General features: G+C 43.3%; 1 protein-coding gene across 1 annotated transcript in view; it reads right to left on the bottom strand.

Annotated features, from left to right (window-relative positions):
- ephb3a (eph receptor B3a) overlaps window positions 1–17,102 on the bottom strand; it is a 33,343-nt gene extending 16,241 nt beyond the window's left edge. The window contains exons 1-5 of the mRNA XM_039816498.1: window positions 16,529–17,102; window positions 9,568–9,632; window positions 6,461–7,133; window positions 4,257–4,412; window positions 1,573–1,908 (exon numbers count right to left, since the gene is read on the bottom strand). Coding sequence (XP_039672432.1) covers window positions 1,573–1,908; window positions 4,257–4,412; window positions 6,461–7,133; window positions 9,568–9,632; window positions 16,529–16,592 — 1,294 coding nt within the window. The 5' untranslated portion in view covers window positions 16,593–17,102. The remainder of the gene's footprint in view (window positions 1–1,572; window positions 1,909–4,256; window positions 4,413–6,460; window positions 7,134–9,567; window positions 9,633–16,528) is intronic.
- Between the last annotated feature and the right edge of the window lie 2,422 nt (window positions 17,103–19,524).

Below are 19,524 nucleotides of genomic sequence, written 5' to 3'. Positions count from 1 at the left end.
ATTTGAAGTAATGCAGTAATGCAGGAAGTGTGCATTTAGTTTCCATGCTTACTGTGTTTCCACAACGTTAGTGAGTAAATCTCCTGAAATGGCCATCACACCTTAACAGAGGAGTGGGATGCGTCAGATGAGAAAGCAGAGGTTTAGTTACATGTGTCTTGGCTGTAAAAAAAATGGGAATCTGTACATATTTGCCAAGTGCAAACCGGTACAGAAGGTATCAATATGTTTTTGGGGGAGGGTCATGCCTTTTTTCCAAATCGTTTTGGAGGGTCATAGAATTTTTTTTACTGCCAAGGGGAGGGTCGTGTCTTTTTTGGCTAAAGGTCCCAAAACTCCTCTGGTGGCCCCTTAAATAAATAACGAACAGCCCCTAAATAACATTAGCTTACTAACAGCTAACTTGTCCTCTCTGATAGACAAAGGGTGCTAAAATAATCATTTCACATGCTTAAATCTCGTGTTTCTTCAGGCACTTTGTGGAGTTGTTTTTTCCCACTGGTTGGGGGCGGAACTTAAATGTGCTCTGTCTCTATGGTAGGATGGAGGTCGGCCATAGTAGGATGTGATTGGACAGTGTTTAGATGAGGGACACATCAGTGGGCTAATCATGTGATCTCTCTCCTTTCTGTGAGCCAGTCAGCCAAAAACCAAGGATGTGAATACCAAGGGGGTAAGCAAGCGTCTGGAATGCGTAGCTCCTATGGCGCCATTTTGATGCTAATAAGTGATCACCCGCCGTTAGCATCCCATTGACTGCCATTCATTTTGACGTCACTTTGACAGCGAATAACTTTACATCTGAACCGTTTAAAGACTCTATTTGTCTATTGTTTATTTCTAAAGAAACATGACAATGTATAAAAGGCTCCATTATCTTGTACCTCACGTTATGGCTCCGTAGCAGAGTAGTACAGTAGAGGAATTACCGTATAGTACAGGAGAAACTCACAGGCAGTTTCGACTTACGTTAGCTGTTTAGGTTTAATTACTGATGTTAACTAGCATGTTAGTGATCAATAATTAGCCTGTGCCCATGTTATCTCCTTACATATACCTACACTCTCCGTCTCTGTAAGATTGGGAATGATTGAGATTTCTCTTGGCACAGCTACCAGAAGACTTCACACTTTCAGACACGTTGCTCACGTCACATTTACGTCGTCTCTGTCAGTTGGAGGCTGCGCAGTAAAGCAAGTGATCACCGGAAAAGTGCTTCTAATAGCCTTCACTGGTCTCCGTCCAGAGCAACAGGGTCTATTGGTCCATTATATATGTCAATGGTGAATATGCTCTGCTATGCCTATAACTCTTGTTATGATATGATACTATGAATACAATTGAATTGAATTGAATTGAATTGAATTGAATGGCCATGCAGCCCACACAAATAGACCGGTCGACAAGGAAATCTCCCGGTACTCCCGATAGCCAATCCATGTCTGGGATCCACTAACCAGCCTGTTTCATCGTGATGTTAAGTGGTATTGATCGGAGCAGCTCTATGAATTAACTTGGTTTGTGGACTCATCCGATGACATCGATGACATTGACAGATCTTCTTCTACTAACCGGCTTGGTTGGTGGTGATGTTGACTGTGGAGTAGCTGGGTGAGGTGGGGTTTTTCCCAGAAACCCCGTTGACAGCCTGCACCTCGAAGCTGTAGCGGGTGTGAGCCTGCAGATTCCTCACCACCACCTTCCTCTGCCTCAGCCCCAGCCTGCGAGGAGCGATGTCCACGTTGTCGTCGCAGCGTGTGCAGGGGCTCCGGTCCCGCAGGCATTTCTTACACACCACGTTATAGACGAGGTCGCTCCTCCCGCCCGTGTTCTCGGGTTCCTCCCACTCCAAGGACAGCGAGGTCTCATTCACACTGGATATAACGTTGCGAGGCGCCGAGGGGATCGCTGCACAAACACAAACGTAGGTGTTTAAAAAGGTGGGCAGGCAGAATGGAAAAACACACAACTGAGGCTTTAGTCATATTCCCTATGCAGTGCTTACATTATCCTCCAAATGGTGAAATAAATGTTTCAATATCTCTATAAGAAAGCAACGAAATGAAATATTTCATGTACAGAAATAGGAAAAGAGTGTAATCCTATTCTTTTCATAAAATTGCTTTACATGCCCCAAACAAATCCTCAGATGGAGTAAAGGACATGGGAAACATGTAAAAACATAACAACAAGGAAAAATCCTTCCTGGTGCAAATAAATAAATCAACATATTCAGAAACAGGAGGATAAATACAACTTGTCATGCACAAGCAGAACACCACCGTTCATCACTAAGTAATGCTCCTTTATGAAAAGCACAATCCTATTCTGCTCTACACTGTAACTCCTATGCATAAACCCTCTTGGTGCTCATGAAACTTGGCTAATCCACTCTTGATAGAAATTCATGTTCTTGTATCAGTATAACCCAAGGCCACCACGGTTCAATAAGAAGTGCTGCGTTTTGAGTGAAGAGTGTTTGAAACCTGGATGAAGCACGATAACCGCAAAGGGAGGGAAAAAGGATTGGTTTAGCGAAGATGCTTTTCATCTTTTTACAGTGAAGGAAGAGAGGGGCTCTCCCTCTTAGCTTCCAGCAATAGAAAGTCTAACCCTGTCTCGAAGCAGCGAGAGAAAGGGGGAAGAGGAGGGGAGGCTCTCAGGCCATCAGCTCTCTTGTCGGCTAAGTTCAGCTCCTCAGCCGGCTTGCCCTGAGCCGTGTTTCACTCGCCCAGTCCTTTCTAATTAGGCACACACAGTTCAGAGTGGAGGCTCTTCTAATTGGACACCCATCTAAAACACACGCCGAGTCCAAGCTGCCGGCCATTGACTGGCTGAGCCTCTCTTCCAACACAAAGCACAGGCTGCTTGGCACAAGCTCTGACAGCCCGCAGGGACAGAACTGTCAGGCCTGTGTGTGTGTGTGTGTGTGTGTGTTTGCATGTTTAGTCGGCGGTGGTGCTTGAGTCCCTGCCCGCCTGTCTGTGCGCGCTGGTCAAAGTCAGAGTCCACAGTGTTCCTGTGACGAGATGGTCAATGTCAGAGTCCACAGTGTTCCTGTGACGAGAATCTGGGCAAGACAGTTGCGAGCCCTGTGTGTCATTTAACACGGCGAAAGGCCCCTGGGGGGTGATTTTGCACGGTCAAGGCTCTCCATCAGTACCACTGCTGGGAAACTTCTCTCAGAGGCCTGTCCATGCAGAACACAGCACCAGACCAGACTGGTTATCACCAAACAGACAATTTCCATTTGAAATATGGACTAACACCTGTGGGAAATGTCTGTCTCTTTAGCTTCTAAATACTCCACTATGTTCACCAGCTAGTCGCTAACTTTGTCTGTCTTCTGTTTGGTGATGAGCAGGCAGTGTAAAGTTTTTAGAGCTTTTTCACTGAAAACTATTATATTATTTTTGTTAATTACAATTTCAACCAAATAAATACAGTATTCTATTCTATTATTGGTTACTTTCTTTCATGAGAAAATAATTTCACTACACATTGTACTGTGTATGATATGTACAGTACAGGCCAAAACTTTGGACACACCTTCTCATTCAATGTGTTTCCTTTATTTTTATGTCTATTTACATTGTAGATTTTCACTGAAGGCATCAAAACTATGAATGAACACATATGGAATTATGTACTTAACAAAAAAGTGTGAAATAACTGAAAACATGTCTTATATTTTAGATTCCTCAAAGTAGCCACCCTTTGCTTTTTTTGATAACTCTGCAAACCCTTGGTGTTCTCTCAATGAGCTTCATGAGGTAGTCACCTGAAATGGTTTTCACTTCACAGGTGTGCTTTGTCAGGGTTAATTAGTGGAATTTTTCCCCTTATTAATAAAAAAGCAAAGGGTGGCTACTTTGAAGAATCTAAAATATAAGACATGTTTATTTTTAAGTAACATAATTCCATATGTGTTCATTCATAGTTTTGATGCCTTCAGTGAGAATCTACATTGTAAATAGTCATGAAAATAAAAAGGAAACGCATTGAATGAGAAGGTGTGTCCAAACTTTTGGCCTGTACTGTATGTGACAAACGTGATTCATTTGACAAACAAACACAGAGGACATGTATGCAGATTTTTTAGCAAAAAAATTAATTTAGATTTTAGTTGGACTTTAAACACAATGATAGATGCCACCTGGCACTGATGATTCACCGAATGTTACTTCTACTCCTCTGATTTTTCTCAGCATAATAACATTTGAGGATTTTAGCCTGTGCAATGGAGGATGACTTACTGGTGCAGGCAGTGTCAGGAGGGTCGCTGTCAGCGCGGTAGAAACCATTCTGGCAGGGACAAATATTGGCTCCTCGTGCACTGGTGCGACTGTTGGCTGGGCAGGGAACACAGGATCCCTCCCCAAATTTGGATTTAAAGGTCCCAGGGATGCAAGCTGGATGGGCGGGAGAGAAAACAAAAAGGACAATAAGAACGAAACAAAACCACTCTGTGTGCTTGTCACTTATCTAAAAGACAAGCGGCTGTCACATCTGTCACAGAACAATAACTGTTCCTCTGAAGTATCTGCAAAGCTCAAGATGTATGCGGGAAATGTTGATAGGTACGTGAGAGATGGCAGACATTTAAGCATAAGGTCTTATCTATATATTTGCATGTGCTCTTTCATTTTCACTCTCTCCGCAGGTGACATTAATCTACCCAAAAAGAGAGTCGGGATGAAAGCTAAGTTTCATGTTGAAGAGGAGGAAAAGGACGATGAAGATAGACTGCTGACAGGAGATAGCTGTTGTCAAACAAACAGGGATGGAGAATGCTTCGGAGAAAAGGGATACACCCTAAACCCATCAATCAGTGTCGGTTGCATCCTCAGATCTCCAAACCACACGGTTAATACAAACAAGGCCTCCACATGCATGCAAAACAGCTTCATTATAAGCCAATAAATCAATTCAAATGAAGGGGACATCAATTCAGACGTAAATTAGCTGAGGAGGGTTATCAGAAAAATATACAAAGTTCGGTAATCTTAGACGATGTGTCCAAGCGATTAATTTGAATTCCAAAGTGTCACGCTAAAGGTTGGCTGATATCGAGTCTTAAGGATAAACCAGCATAAGCCCACACTAAAGAAGGATTCAGATAAAGGGGATTAGCAGCAAAAGGTCTGGATATATCAGCCTCCAGAGCCCCACATTTTATTGTTTGCCACATTCCTAACTGGTGGTATAAAAGTGGGTTCTCTGGCAAACATCTGTCCTGTCAGTGTGAGGGCTCATAAAACCCAGCCAGTGAGACAGAGAGTGTGATTAACTAGTTAGGCTAAGTGGTCTTTCAGTTTGAACTCAAGTTCCACCCTAATTCCCAACAATGGCACTTTGAGGAAAATCAGTACAGCTAATGGCCCCGCATTGTAGCCATAACACTGTGCAATAAAAAGCCAAAGACGATAAGATGAAAATGTACTTTTTTTCTCTCATAATTCACAGAGACCTTTAGGCACTACACTCTCTGATTTATTTTTCTTCTATTACACAGTGCATCATCATTTTCTTTTATTTGTTTGTTTTCCTCGCCTCGTTTCGAGAGGCCGCTGAATCACCCTACTGTCTTGCTTCAATCCATTAACCTCTTTGGAGGGCACGATGATTCTCCTGTTTTCGATACACTAATGTTTTCTTCTCCCCATCTATTGTCTCTCCTCTTCTTTAAGCCTCTTTTTTTCCCGCCTTCTCTCCATCTGCAGTGTTTGGCTGCGAGCGTGCGGCCAGACTGAGGTAAGAAATGAAATGTCGGAGTGATTAATGTTAGCATGGCAGTGTTGGCTCACGTTGGTCTGAATGGTGTTAATGAGTGTGGCCGCCTGTAGATTAACTAACGGAAGGCTGCGGAGGAAATTACACTTCCTCATCGCAACCACTGGCTGAAGCCCTGGAGAACTTTTCATCAAGCATTGGCGGCAAGCATTTAACCTTGAGCTGCCAAATGGCAACGAATGAGCTCTCCGGCGCATGTTAGACACTATTTCTCACGCCCAGGTGAGAGGAAGCTTTGCTTGTCTGTCTTTGACTTCCTGCAGCCCCCCTCCCTTTTCTTTCTTCTCCTTTTGGCTGCTGTTACCATCCCATCGTTGGCAATTCACACCTTTTAACTCACACTATCTCTCTTTCTCTTTTAATATCTCTTTTCTCTGGACTCCACGAATTTCCCTTCTACTATCTGCATTTTCCTTGCACAAATCTATTGGCTCTCTATTCTATGCCTTCCCGCTATCTTTCTCTCCCATCCTGCTCTCGCAATATTTGTATGCTGCTCCTCTCTGCAACACCTCATTAATTCATACTCTCCTCCACCCTCCTTCACCCCCTTTCAGGAGCCACACAATAAATGCAGAGAAGAGGGCACAGACTGAGGTGACTTGCACTGAGCATATAAAGGAGGTTTGTTTAAATAAAAGTCGAAATGTCTGATAAAATCACATACCCTGGCACTGGGTGCTGTCCGCAGAAGGTTCAAAGCCAGCAACGCAGGTGCACGAGCCCACGGGAACCATCCACTCGCCGTCCCCGTTGCAGTAAAGCTTCAGAGGGACGGACACCTCCATAGCATTGGTCACACATGCCCCAGGAGCGATCACTAAGGAAGTGGCTTCTGCCCCTGTAGCAGTCTCAGGGAAGACAGCGAAATTTGCAATAGTGGTGGAGCACTTCTTGAAGAAAACCCTGACTGAGATGAGAGACATGCAGGCGCCCAGATCCTGGAACGCCAGGTAGAAGCCGGCCTTGGAGAGAGGGCCAAAGCTGCGCACTTTGGTGTTGATCCTGCCCGCCTCCAGCAGAGAGAAACTCTCATCTGGGGCAATAGTATCCACCTTCACATAGGGGTTCTCCCTCCACAGAGGGCTGGTGTCTGTAGCTGTGTCCCCCTCGGACTCGTAGTAAAACAGATTAAAGGTCTCTTTGCAGGAGCCGGGGATATTGGGGATGCTGGCACAGTCACGGACAGAGAACTTGAGCTCCACGTAGACGCGCAGCACGCCCTTGCGGGGGATAAAATCCGTCCTGAGCCAGTTGTTCTGGTTGGGCTGTCGGACATTACACACCTGGTAGGTTCTGATTGGGCTCATGGAGTCGTCGTAGCCGCTAACCTCCTCCCACTGTGGAAACAACAGAGAGACACTGTGACAAAGGAAGAGATGACAGCAGTGAAACTGGAACAACTACGTACTATAAGCACTGTGGACAATTGATAAAGACAAAGCAGAGAAGGGAATAGATTTAAGAGTACAATGAGGCTAAGTTAAATTGATTATCTAATGCTTTTTATTTATGCGACAACAGTTCTATTTGTCATTCAGACAACTTAGCAACAGCACAAACTCGCTCATCCAATATGTTGTTAATTAAAATAGAGTAATGTTAAACGCGCTGCATCCTAATGCAAACCATTCAAGCATAGAGGGCATCCAAAGCAGCAAAGTGACGTCAGCTATAAACAGAATATAAAAATGCAACACATGCACACACACATTCCCACAGTGTGGTTGTGTACATGTGGCCTGTGAGGAATAATTTGCAGCTAAAATGCTTCTAATTACATGAATCATTCAGAAAATTCCAATCATTACAGGCTATTAATAGAAAATATTTTCCCATTAAAATACATTTCACGCATTATGCCTGTTTGACTAACAGTCCTGGTGCTGATTACGTGTGGATATTGTGGTGATATTATAGGGTTGACAATTGGTGCTTTAACAAAATATCTTCACAATGAGATTTAAAATAAATAATCTTCTGTAATGTAGATATAATGACTAAGTGGGTAAAGGTAAAAAATAATAGAAGAGCTTAAACAATCTGGTAACAAAGAAAATGACATAACTTTACTGTAATGTAGCCTTAAAACCAGGAAAAGCCATTTACGATATTACGATTTCCAAAATCTAAGACGATATCTAGTCTCATATCGCGATATCAATATAATATCGATATATTGCCTAGCCATAGGTTAGACCTTTATCAATAGATGTACACACACCTATGCTAGGCAGTGCTCATACTGCTGCAGTGCAATCGAAACAGCCTCAAGAGGAGATTTGGTTTCTATATCATATAAATGTGTTATGTGTGCTGAGAGAGATGAGAGCATAAAACCGTACACTTTAAAATGGAACCTCCCCCCCCCCATACATCTATAATGCAAACAGTGAGTTACTTATTAAAATGGTCATTTAAATGCAATGCTGTCAGTGTGATTGCACTGTGGCAGCACTCCTGAGCACTTCAGGTTATGCGATATATATTGTATGTATATTTTTCCATGCCTACACATAAAGCCTGAGAGAAGATGTTTGCATATGTTTGGTTAATAAACCAGGTAGACTGATGCCTTTCTACATAATGTAGCTTTGAAAATAATAATTTAAGGACTAACGTGACATGGGCATGACTTCTGTCATGTGTGCCAAGATAGAAAAGCATCCAAACCATGTCAATGTATAGCTTTATATGTTGTTGGAACTGATCTTTATATATGGTAACTAACATTACAGGCTATGATAAATGGCTTCATTGGTCAATACATTTAGTCCATTAGGAAATAACCTTGTGAGAAGTCAATCTTTTTAGATTTCTTTTCCTAATTCCCTCTTGGACAGAATGCTTCGTTTCCATAACAAATGAGCTTCCCAGAAATTGATTATTTCAACTGGAAGAAAATAATGCATAACTCATCTCACGTCTCTGTGCTCCTATGCAATTTATTCCCAAACGATGAGCCCAAGAGTCAGCATTAGATGTCGTAAATCACCAGCAACACGTTGATGCACTACCTGACAAATATGATAATTGCCGGCTCCCAAACGTATGGGATTGTCAGGCGTGAGGAGAGGGGCTGCCTCGCCAGTCGTGACATATGACTTCATGGATGCTAGGACATTCAGAGCCGGCCCTTGTAGGGAAAGGGAGGAGGAGGGCTGCCGAAGATCGTTTCCATGGAAACCTACCATTTCCATTGACTGACTTTGCGCTCACGTAGTGAAGACAAATTACACTGGCCAGGAGTGGGGGAGGTCTGTCAGGCTGTTAGCCCCGGGGTCAAATTCATGTTGTTTTATTTTCTCAACATTCCTATAGGGGGTATCAACTGAAAACCTTAATTTCTCCCTGTAATGTGCTCCTGGGCCCATAATATAAAAGACACGGACACATGCTTTCAATTATTAGGCTCTCTAGTCTTGGGGAGACATGCAAGGTAGAGCCTACCTAATAGTCCTTGCACACTGTGGGGACCTGCTCTGTGTCTGCTCATTTGTTTGTTTAAAGTATGATATTCCTTCGACAAGCTATTTACATGTTCTAAATACTGAAAATCTTTGACTTGTTCCATGCAATGTCACACAGTGTGTGTCTCATTTGCGTTTTAGTATCCAGGAAAGCAAACATACACTGCAAAAACAAAGATATAAAACAGTAGGTGGTGTGCTGTTCAAGGCAGACTGGGCCCTATTAACAAGCAAATGGAACAAATGTTGTTAAATGAAAGAAAAAAGGGAATACAAAACAAAACATGCACACACACAAACTCACCCCACTCTCTGGGAACGTGGTCCATGCCAGCTCTGTGGTTGCCCACCGACTGTCCATAAGGGTTTCTGCAAATTAAAAGTAAGAAAAAGGTTGACAGACCTGAATTAAATGGCATGAGAGGGTAAAACCAAATTTTCCATAGCACTAAGGAGCACACACAAGTTCCCTCTGTTTGACAAAGATTGCAAATAAAACTACCTCTCCCATTTTTCATATCCTCCACTCACATGCACTCAGTTTTTGAAAGCACTGACAATCATGGCATATCTGTGATGCCTCCTAATTAAGTCCCCCTCTCTCTCTCTCTCTCTCTCTCTCTCTCTCTCTCTCTCTCTCTGTGTGTTTGGCACCCGCAAATGCACTCCCTTTCAATATTCATTTGTGGAACTAAGAACAAAGAATCCTCCAAGATGCCTTGGGATGGGAAATATTCCATTAACTAGCACTGGTTGAGAGAGGTCATATAAGCACAGAGAAATTTAATAGATCACATTTGGGGAGGGGGCGGGGAGGTTCACCAGAAACACCATAAGCGTGAAGCCTCTTGACTCAGATTTGACAAATCTGAGTAACCAGTTGATCTAAGCAGTTGGTTTCTTTACCTAGTTGTTTACGACTTTGCGAGGAGGTGAGAGTTGCAGACAATCAGAGGAGATGCAGAGAATAAACAGCAGGATCAATGAGCATTGTTGTCAGGCTGTCAATCAGTCGTCACCTGATTGGTGGTCCAGCGAGTTCATTACACCTCAGAAGACTCAACCCCTCTCTCTGCGCTCTAAATATTCAGCTGTGGTCGCGACTCCCATTGTTCTGTTGTTGTTAGCACATAATTACTGAAACAATGACACTTTCTTTATTGGAGACTCAATGACACGACGCCTGCTGTGCGCCATTTGCTCACAAGTCGTTGATAGCGGTGCTGAAGTAGGGTTTGAGAGGTTAAACAAATAGCATGACCTGTGCAGAACAACAGCAGAGATACGGCTTTGTTCTGTTGGTAGAGGTTCTGCTTTAAAGACAGGTAAAGTACAGTGTTGTCCTTGGCTTGTGTGTGTCAATAATAGAAGTTTGATTAAGTGGATAGATCACTGGTCCATCTGTAGCTGCTGAGCTAGAGATAAGTGAAGTGTTTACAGTCTGTGCTGCGTGTTCATTAGAGAAACCACAATGGCTTTTCTTCTTTTTGGAGGACAGAGAACAGTGATCTGTACATCCAACAGGATAGATCACATCTGTGTTCAAATGGTGCTGGTCACGTTCACATTGCAGTTACAGACAAGATCAAAAGCAAGTAGTAAGACTTCCTTGTTCCATGTTTCAATGCAAATTAACTTAACTGTGTGTTAATGGAAACAAGTTGACATTTTGTTCCCCTTTAAAAAAAAGTTAAGTCTGATGAGTCAAGGTCCAACTTGGCTAGAAGCTGAATAAAAAGCAGTAATACTTTATAATATGGGTACAAAACACATGCTGGAAGGAATAGTTTAAAATTTTGGGAAATCGTTTCCTTGCAGAGAGTTAGATGAGATGATTAATACCACTCTCGTGTCTGCTAAATATAAAGCTACCGCACCGGAGCTGACTAACTTATCTAAGGATAAAGACTGGAAACAGGGGGTAATAGCTAGCCTGGTTAGCTAGCTAACAAACAAAACAAAAACCAAAGTGTAAAAACAACAAATCACCATTTTATGGGGGTTTATGTCCAGCTGCAGGCCAATTTTGTTACCTTTGGACAGAGCTAGGCTAGCTTTTTCCCCATGTTTCCCCATGTCTTTGTACTAAGCTAAGTTAACCAGTTTCTGGCTCTAGCTTCATATTTAGCTGACAGACATTAGACAGATATCAATCGCTCGACAAGAAAGCGAATAATCATATTTCGCAAAATGTTGAACTTTTCCTGAAGCATGATTCATGATGATTTAAAGCATGAACTAATGCACCATGTACTACAAATTTCTGGGTTTTTTTTATTATGTTTTTTGGGGCTTTTTTATTAGATAGTACAGAAAAGGGGGGTGATGGAGAGGGGGGATGACACACAGCAAAGCGCCACAGGTTTGAAACTAGTCTCGCATTGCCATACCTATCTCCACTGTGCTGCCGAGTAATGTCTGGCTCGACCACACGTACATTCCAGGATAGGAGAAACAAAAACGCTCTGGGTTGTTTGCATTTCTTAAACCAATCACAATCGTCTTGGGCAGCGCTAAGCTCCGGACGCAGTGACGGTGCCTCTGCAAAATGGTCTCGAGAAGGAGCATTTTTTTTTATGGAACATTTGCACTCCGCAAAATAAAACGCCACATACAATATTAAATTAGGTTAACTGTTGACACAATACGCTATTGTTTTATAGTTTATATATGAATTTAAATTAGGTGGATACATGGTTAAACGTATGTGTATAAACGTGTGTATTTCGTCCACAGCAATCCCGCCAATCGGTCCCAAAACGTGCCAGTTAGATAGTAACGTACGCAAATGTTTCGCCGCTTGATTGGGTCTTATCGGTCATGACGTCTCGTTTTCTGTATAGAGGATCTTTGGACTAAGCTACTAACGTTACCATGGCAACTACCAGCAACGGGCAGAGTATACATGCTGCCTCCTGTTTACCCCGGCACGCGCATGCCCAGTATACGAGAATGTTCATGAGATATGTGGTTTGGGCGTGTTAGTTTAAACAGAGATTATTTCTTCTACTGGAGCTAAAAAACACACACCAAAATGTAGCAATGTGAATGTAGCCTGAGAACAGCAACACACAGAGAGCGGAAGGCGAGGGACATCCGGCAGAACGTCCGGCAGTGCCGGATATGAGGCAATTATCCTAGACGTGCTGTCGTTAATCCAGACTAGTAGGATGCAAATCCAGGCACAAATTTGCCTTTCCTAGGATGGCGAAGGAATGCCCGCCTTACTCTGCCTCTGATTAGCTTACCCTGGTATTGTTACCCTTAAGCTAACCAATCTCACCCCTCACGCCTATAACTAACCAATCCAACCAACAAAGGAAACGAGTAGAGTACTAGCTACTCAGAGGTAGAGTATGCAGCACATTCATTCGCCATCCTAGGAATCGCAAATTCGTAACCCGGACCGCTGCCAAGGACTCAGCCAACATGAGGCGTACGTACGCCCTATTGGGTGAGCTAGAGGTTGGGGTATTAATTCCGGTCATTACCATTAAGAAATTATGTCACTATGAGTTTATGTGATTATTAGTTAATTATTAATGGATCGTCTATTACCAACACGCAGCAACATGTGGATGTTTGCATATGACTTCCAGTTTGATACAAACATCTTCATATTTCAATGAGAACAGGTACAGTTCTATTTTCAAGCTGCTTAAATGTGTGGCTCTGAAAAGTGTCTTCCTATGTAACCGGATTCCAGCTAATTTGGTGGCACATAAATTAGAAAATGAAGTACATTTGAATTAACGATCATTAAGTGAGGATCCATTAAGAATGAACTAATCACACAGAACTCATAGTCACTTGATAATTTCTTAATGGTGAGCATTAGTTAAGCATGTGATTTGTAACCAGAATACTTCTATGTGCAGAAGAAATGAAATGTATAGAAATAAACATGAGTAGTGATGCATAATGTAAAAATAATTACATTCAGAGAGGAATAAGTGGCTGCCTTGACAATGGAGATCACGTTTATCTCTGCATATAATAGAACTATTTTTCCACAAAGAAAATGTATATTTACTGATAAAGCTTTAAATACAAAAGCAACTCTGGGTCTTCTATACTTGTGTGTGGGAGAACGTGAGCGACAGCAGTTAACGACTTCGGTTGTCGAGCCCAAATATACGATTGTGAACAAGGTTGTTTAACTGATTAGCACGATTTGAGCCAGAGAGGAGGAACTAATCAGCGGCAGTTGTCTGCTTGGCTACACTCGGCCCTCTGTGACTCACAGCTGAGTGAATGCTCCCGGACTACATGCTGCTGATTCTGCCTGTCCCTTGGGTGTCTGATCCGGTGCGTCGCCTTTTCCCTCTTCTCTCCCTGTTGCCCAGAGGCAACAGAGACAGGTTCACTCAGCCTCAACTAACCGCAGGCCTGAGCTGATGCTCCTTTCAACAGGCTCCACCTCACACAATGCAGGGGCAGCAAGATGACCATCCTACATCTGTAAAAAGCCAGATTCAAGTCCCTGTGATTTCACTCTGCTGAAGCATTCTTGAGCAAGATACTGAATCCCTGGCAGCTTGAGAGGTGCTCTTTTCTCCGAACATGACCTTTGACCTCCCCGTGTAGCAAGAGAAGACAGAATTTCTCGACAAAGAATCATAGCACTTTTATAAAAACTATTATTAGCCAGCTGAAGCGGATGACACTGTATATCCTCAAGCTTAACATCTGAGTCTAGGCTCATGTGTTGCTCTAACACTCAAGTTTCAGTGTGAATAACGTTATTGTTCGCGAACAACTCTATTCACCAAAGTATGTTATTGTCAACTCACTAAATCCTAAAAACCGGTTAAGATTGAAAAAGATCCCATTTGTTCCACAGTTCTCCCCCTCCCTGTGCAATTTACAGTGCCTTTGAGATCGCCACGCTGCTATAACTCAAATCCAGAAATCTCCCACATCTCCCATAAAACTACAGCAGCAGTGGAGTCATTCTGCCTCTGGGGTAAGAAAACAATGCTGCAGTGGGAACTTTAGAGCATCACCACCCGTGGCATTTAGTGTTTTTTTTTTTTTATCACCCGCCGGAGCCAAAATGCCACACAACTCTGCATTCCCAGTGCGCTTTGGGAGCTCGCACATGCTAATGTTTTATTCACTTTGTGAGAGCGGGTCATGAAAGGGAGGCCTCGCCTTGTACTACACTGACACTCACTGCCAACAAGCAAACATATGAAATATTAACATCATCATCAGAGATCAGATCAAATGGGTGTCTATAAATGGGTGTAAATAAAATTGGGCGTTCTAGCTCCAAAATGTGACTTCTGGGCTCATTCTAAACCACGGTAGAACCATCTGTATTTGAGTGCATGTGATAACAATTGAGTGTGATACTCAGTTTGATGCTTGATGAGCACTTTCTGAACAAATCAAGCCGACATAATTCAATCTCTCGTCAGGGCTGCTTGCATCTGCTTTTAAAGGTCAACAAACAATTATTCTTGTTAATATGCTGATGTATGGGAAACAGAGAAATGCCAATGAAGCTCTCTATTAATGTGAAAATTGTCTGAAAACATGATGCTTAATGTTTTTCTTACAATCACACACACACATATATACTGTCTGATTACTTTATAAAATGCTTTCTGAGTGGTCATCCATCTAGTTTATGAGCTTTTAAAATAAGAGTACAATAAACGCTGACTGTAAATTAGAGAAATACAACATAAAAATGTCACAGTTGCTGAGGCTTTTACTGCAGTCTGTTGTGAGAATTGGAGATAAGTCATCACTGTAGCTTTTGTAAATAAGCACACACACTTCAAGTTGCAGTCGAGCTTGCATTATCCATGCGCAAACACTTGCCAATCTGAAGAAAAAAATTCCAGATTCAAGCCATGTGTTGAAATCCACTGAGTAAGCAGCTAAATAAACGACATGCAACTCTCTGAAAAAAGGCCTCCCTTCCCCCCCCCTCGTATAAACCCATCCGATGATCTGCCCTTCATGTTTATCCTCAGAGGACAAACATAAGTTAACCCCTGAGCTTTGAGTAACAGTTAGCGGTCCGGTTGGGGAAACGGGGGCTGATCATCATGGCGTGAGATAGCCCACTGGGACTTGGACGCCTGCTGCCGCTGCATTGATTTACTTGCTGACACCAGAATTGATGAGGGATCAGTCTGGCCACGGTCCAGGGGAGGCAGATTGGACAGGGAGGGAATGGAGGAGGCAAGGCAGAGAAATGTAGCTACAGCTCAAAGAGGAGTCGCAGGGTGGGTAGCAGCAGTAGCGAGGGTGGGCTTCTCCCTGGAGCAACACTCCCTCGGTGATGGAGAGCGCTTCAGGGGCTGCAGCATACTTGTTAAGCCATTGACCTTTAATTCACACTCGTCATCTAATGTGTCTCACATGTGTGTCCCTGTGGCGATTCAGGGGCCGGGATTGATCTGTTCTGGTGTGCGTCTTTGAGCGTCCACAGCATTGATTGGTGGGCGAACCCAACAGCAGGTTTAACCCCCTTGACATGCATCATATGAGGAGTGTTACTCCTGTTTTACAGTGAGAGCAGAGGGACGCTCCTCTGTAGCCTACTGTCTCTCTGGTGCTGTGGGGAGAAAATGTGGGGCATTGTGGGCATCCTCACTCAGCTTGTGGATGTGACAACAACAGGGACAATTGCAACAGGGCAGTCCTTCAGCCGCAATGGGAACACTGGGATGTAATCACACACACACACACACACACACACACACACACACACATACGCACGCACACACACACACAGACGCACACACACACACACACACACACACACACACACACACACACACACACACACACACACACACACACACACACACACACACACACACACCACACAAAGGGAACGGGGCGTGCTGATACATGTAAACATGGATTACAATCACTCAGCGGAATTGCCTATTTAACAGAGCGGGTCCGCATTATTAACAGCTTTAATTATCCAAAACATGAAGGGAGTCTTGCTTACAGATCTAATTTCACCTAGGCCTATGTATAAAGAAACAGCATAAATGACTGATCTGGCATTTAAACTGGCAGGAGGGACTGACCCCAATATGAGTTAAATTGTCAGATAGAATACCCACTATTTACTTTTGCCAGGCCTACATGTTTTTCCTTGTGTTAGACTAATGGCCATTTTTTTTCCTCGGTGTCAATGAGGTGTTTTATTGCCAAATTCGAATGCATCCAAACAGTCCATTGTTCATTCACGAGAGAAGTAGTCATAAAAAATATCAAACCACATAGCCTACCTTCTACAGCCAGCACCACGGGGACAATGAGGCTGCACACCCACAGCAAGTAATCCATTGTCATAAAACAGGCTTTTGCAACATGAAGAAAGGTGTGTAGACTGGACCCTTTGGATGGATGGAGACTCAAACACAGAGCACCGCAGCCGAGCTTTTTGTTCCTCTCCCAATTCTCATGTCTTCAGTTGTGATGAGGGCTCACACCGCCCCATTCTAACAACAAAAAAAACATTTAAAAAAAACAACAACCGAGCGCTTCTTTATTTTGCATTCAATCAGGTATGGTTATTCCTCCGGAGTTGTGAATGCGATGCTACAGTAGCCCTACACTGCGCCCTTTCTCAGTCTCATTCTCTTTTCTGACTTTAACGACACCGAACCTCTGTCCAGGGGCGCATCTCTCGGCCACTGCCCTCCCCGAGCAGAGGCTGGAAACCCGGGTATGATGTCGTCCCTGTCCGCAGAAGAATCTGTGTAGTCCACTTTGGCCAACTCCGTAGCCTATAGCTGTTGCTCCTCTGCGAGGGATGTGCGTCGGAATGGCAACACTGGGACAGAGACACACAGAGGGGGCTGGGGGCTCTGGCAGCGTCAAGGCAGACACAATGAACGTCAAGCTTCAGGTCAAGACTTTCAAAATAATAGTTGCATGCTCACGTATTATTTATTTATTCATTCAAGAGACAACACACTTTACTTAGCAACAATATGATTTAATGTGTCAGATTTAGCCAAAGAAAGCCAAAGCCACATTTTCATAATTTATTATTATCATTATCATTGTTAATGTTTTTTATTTATCTATTTTATTATCATTCAGTAGGCTATGCAATTGGGAGAGAGACAGAGAGTTAGAGAGAGAGAGAGAGAGAGAGAGAGAGAGAGAGAGAGAGAGAGAGAGGAGATGTATAGTCATATATAAACTAATAAATTGGACATTTTATTTATTTTAAGGCTATTTTAGTTTAGATGAGCAAATATTTAGGCCTTTAGCCTATTCATCCATAAGGCACTTTTTCACAAAACAATTTCACAGTCTGTGGTCGAAAGACCATAGACCATATATTAACATTTATATTATCCTTTGTTAAACATAACAAACCTCAAATCAATATTAATTAATTAATGTCATTCAAAGGTGACTCAGCCTACCTGGTAGAAAACCACAGCTGTTGTGCTTTCCGTAGACGTAAGATGACCTCATCCTAGTGATGTCATAGCAGCTGTTTTTATTAACCTGTCAAACTACCCTGCTCTGACATCACTGACTGAGGTGATGAGCTCTATACGTAATCCATTGCTAATACTGTATATTCGTAAAAAATATTTCCAACGCTTTTATTTTGAAGTCAAAAGTGATACACTTCCGGTTTCCTACTGAATGTCGTGTTGCTTGACGCTGCTGCCAGGGGGCGCGGAGCAAGAGAAGGTGGGAAGAGGAGGAGGAGGCTGGCCAGCAAGCGGCCACCGGCCCGCAGTGTTCGTCCGCCCTGGTGGCAGGTTACACCGGCCTGAACGCTCTGCTCACCACCGCTAAATACCGATCAATTCTGGCATTAAAGGGACTGTGGTCGCATTGGCGGGGGACGTCAATATGAGCTTTGGCAACAAAGGCTAGACAGCGTCTCCCGCGGGTTATTGAGTGGCCTTTGACTATTAATCATCTGTGATTCGAGTTACAATGGGGTATTTATCAAAAGCAAATCCACAGATTTTTGTTTGTCTAACCAATTGAATCATGCTAATATCATACAAATATGCTAGCATCATTTGATCAATTTCACACGTTTAAATTGGAGAGACCTATCAGCACACTGAGGCCCCATGGGATAGGCTACTGCTGGTACATATAGTAGGCTAGGTTTCCCTTGTGGAGTTTTAAAGAAAATACAGTTTTACTAGTCAGCAAAGCGACATCTTCAGTGCAAGCAGACGGACAGACTGCCTGGCCTCATTAGTTCATGTCATAGGCTACTTGGACCTTTTGCAGTCTCTGTCTTGCAGTCTCTCCTTTTAGGTCCCTTTCCACCACACCCACCCGGTCTTTTGTCCCTTGGCGGGTTCCACTGGAGGGAGAGTGTGTGTGTGCTGGCTGGTAGTAGCTCTCAGCTCAGGGACAAGACTCCCCTTCACACTGCTAATTCATCCCTCTGTGTGTTCCCACTCCTACTGCTTCGACCCCCTCCTGCTGCACCCTGACACCAGAACTCACACATACAAAGTTCCCCCCCAAAAGTCCCCCTGTGCTACAAACTCAAGATCCCCTGCTTTACCCCCCTCTCCCCCCAACACTTCCAAGCAGCTCCCCCATCACCTCCTCCCCAAAGTTTCTTTTGTCCCCTAGGCTTTGTGCACTAATTAACTACAGTTCAATTCCCAGTATGCTTGGGTCAGCATCCACTACTGAAACCAGTGATAGACAGCTCTCTTTAACGGGATACTTCACCGATTAGCATTAAGCTTTGTATCAGTAGAAACACGGTAGTATTTTGAAATGATCGTGCTTCCCTCTCTCATGTCGCCCTGATACGAGAGATAGCTGTATTGTGTGTCTGGAAAAAAACAAACTCCTATGATGCAAAAATCATCATTTTGCGTCATTGGAGACTTTTTTGGCCCGAGGCTAGCGACTACAGTCTTTTTTAAAAGCCTCCGATCACGCAAAATGACGATTTTTGTATCATCTGAGGTTTTTATACAGCTATCTCTCCTATCAGGGGGGCATGAGGGAGGGAAGCATGGTCATTCAAAAATACTTCCGGGTTCCTACTGATACAAAGCTTAATGCTAATCGGTGAAGTATCCCCTTAACCTGCACGGCTCTACACAGCTCGACTGGCTCTTTTTTGGTTTTCCATTATCAATAGTTGTGGATAGTACCTGCTACTTTTATGGTACCACCTCGGTCGAGGTTCCAAGTGAACTGAGCCGATACTTAGTTAAGATGCTTAGTTAAAACACTGCAGACCGTTGATTGGTCAGAGAGAACTGTCACT

This window comes from Perca fluviatilis, chromosome 11, assembly GCF_010015445.1.
Source record: "Perca fluviatilis chromosome 11, GENO_Pfluv_1.0, whole genome shotgun sequence".
Lineage (NCBI taxonomy): Eukaryota > Metazoa > Chordata > Actinopteri > Perciformes > Percidae > Perca > Perca fluviatilis.
The sequence above is the reverse complement of the archived record's forward strand: the minus strand, read 5'-3'. Positions and strand labels throughout refer to the sequence as shown.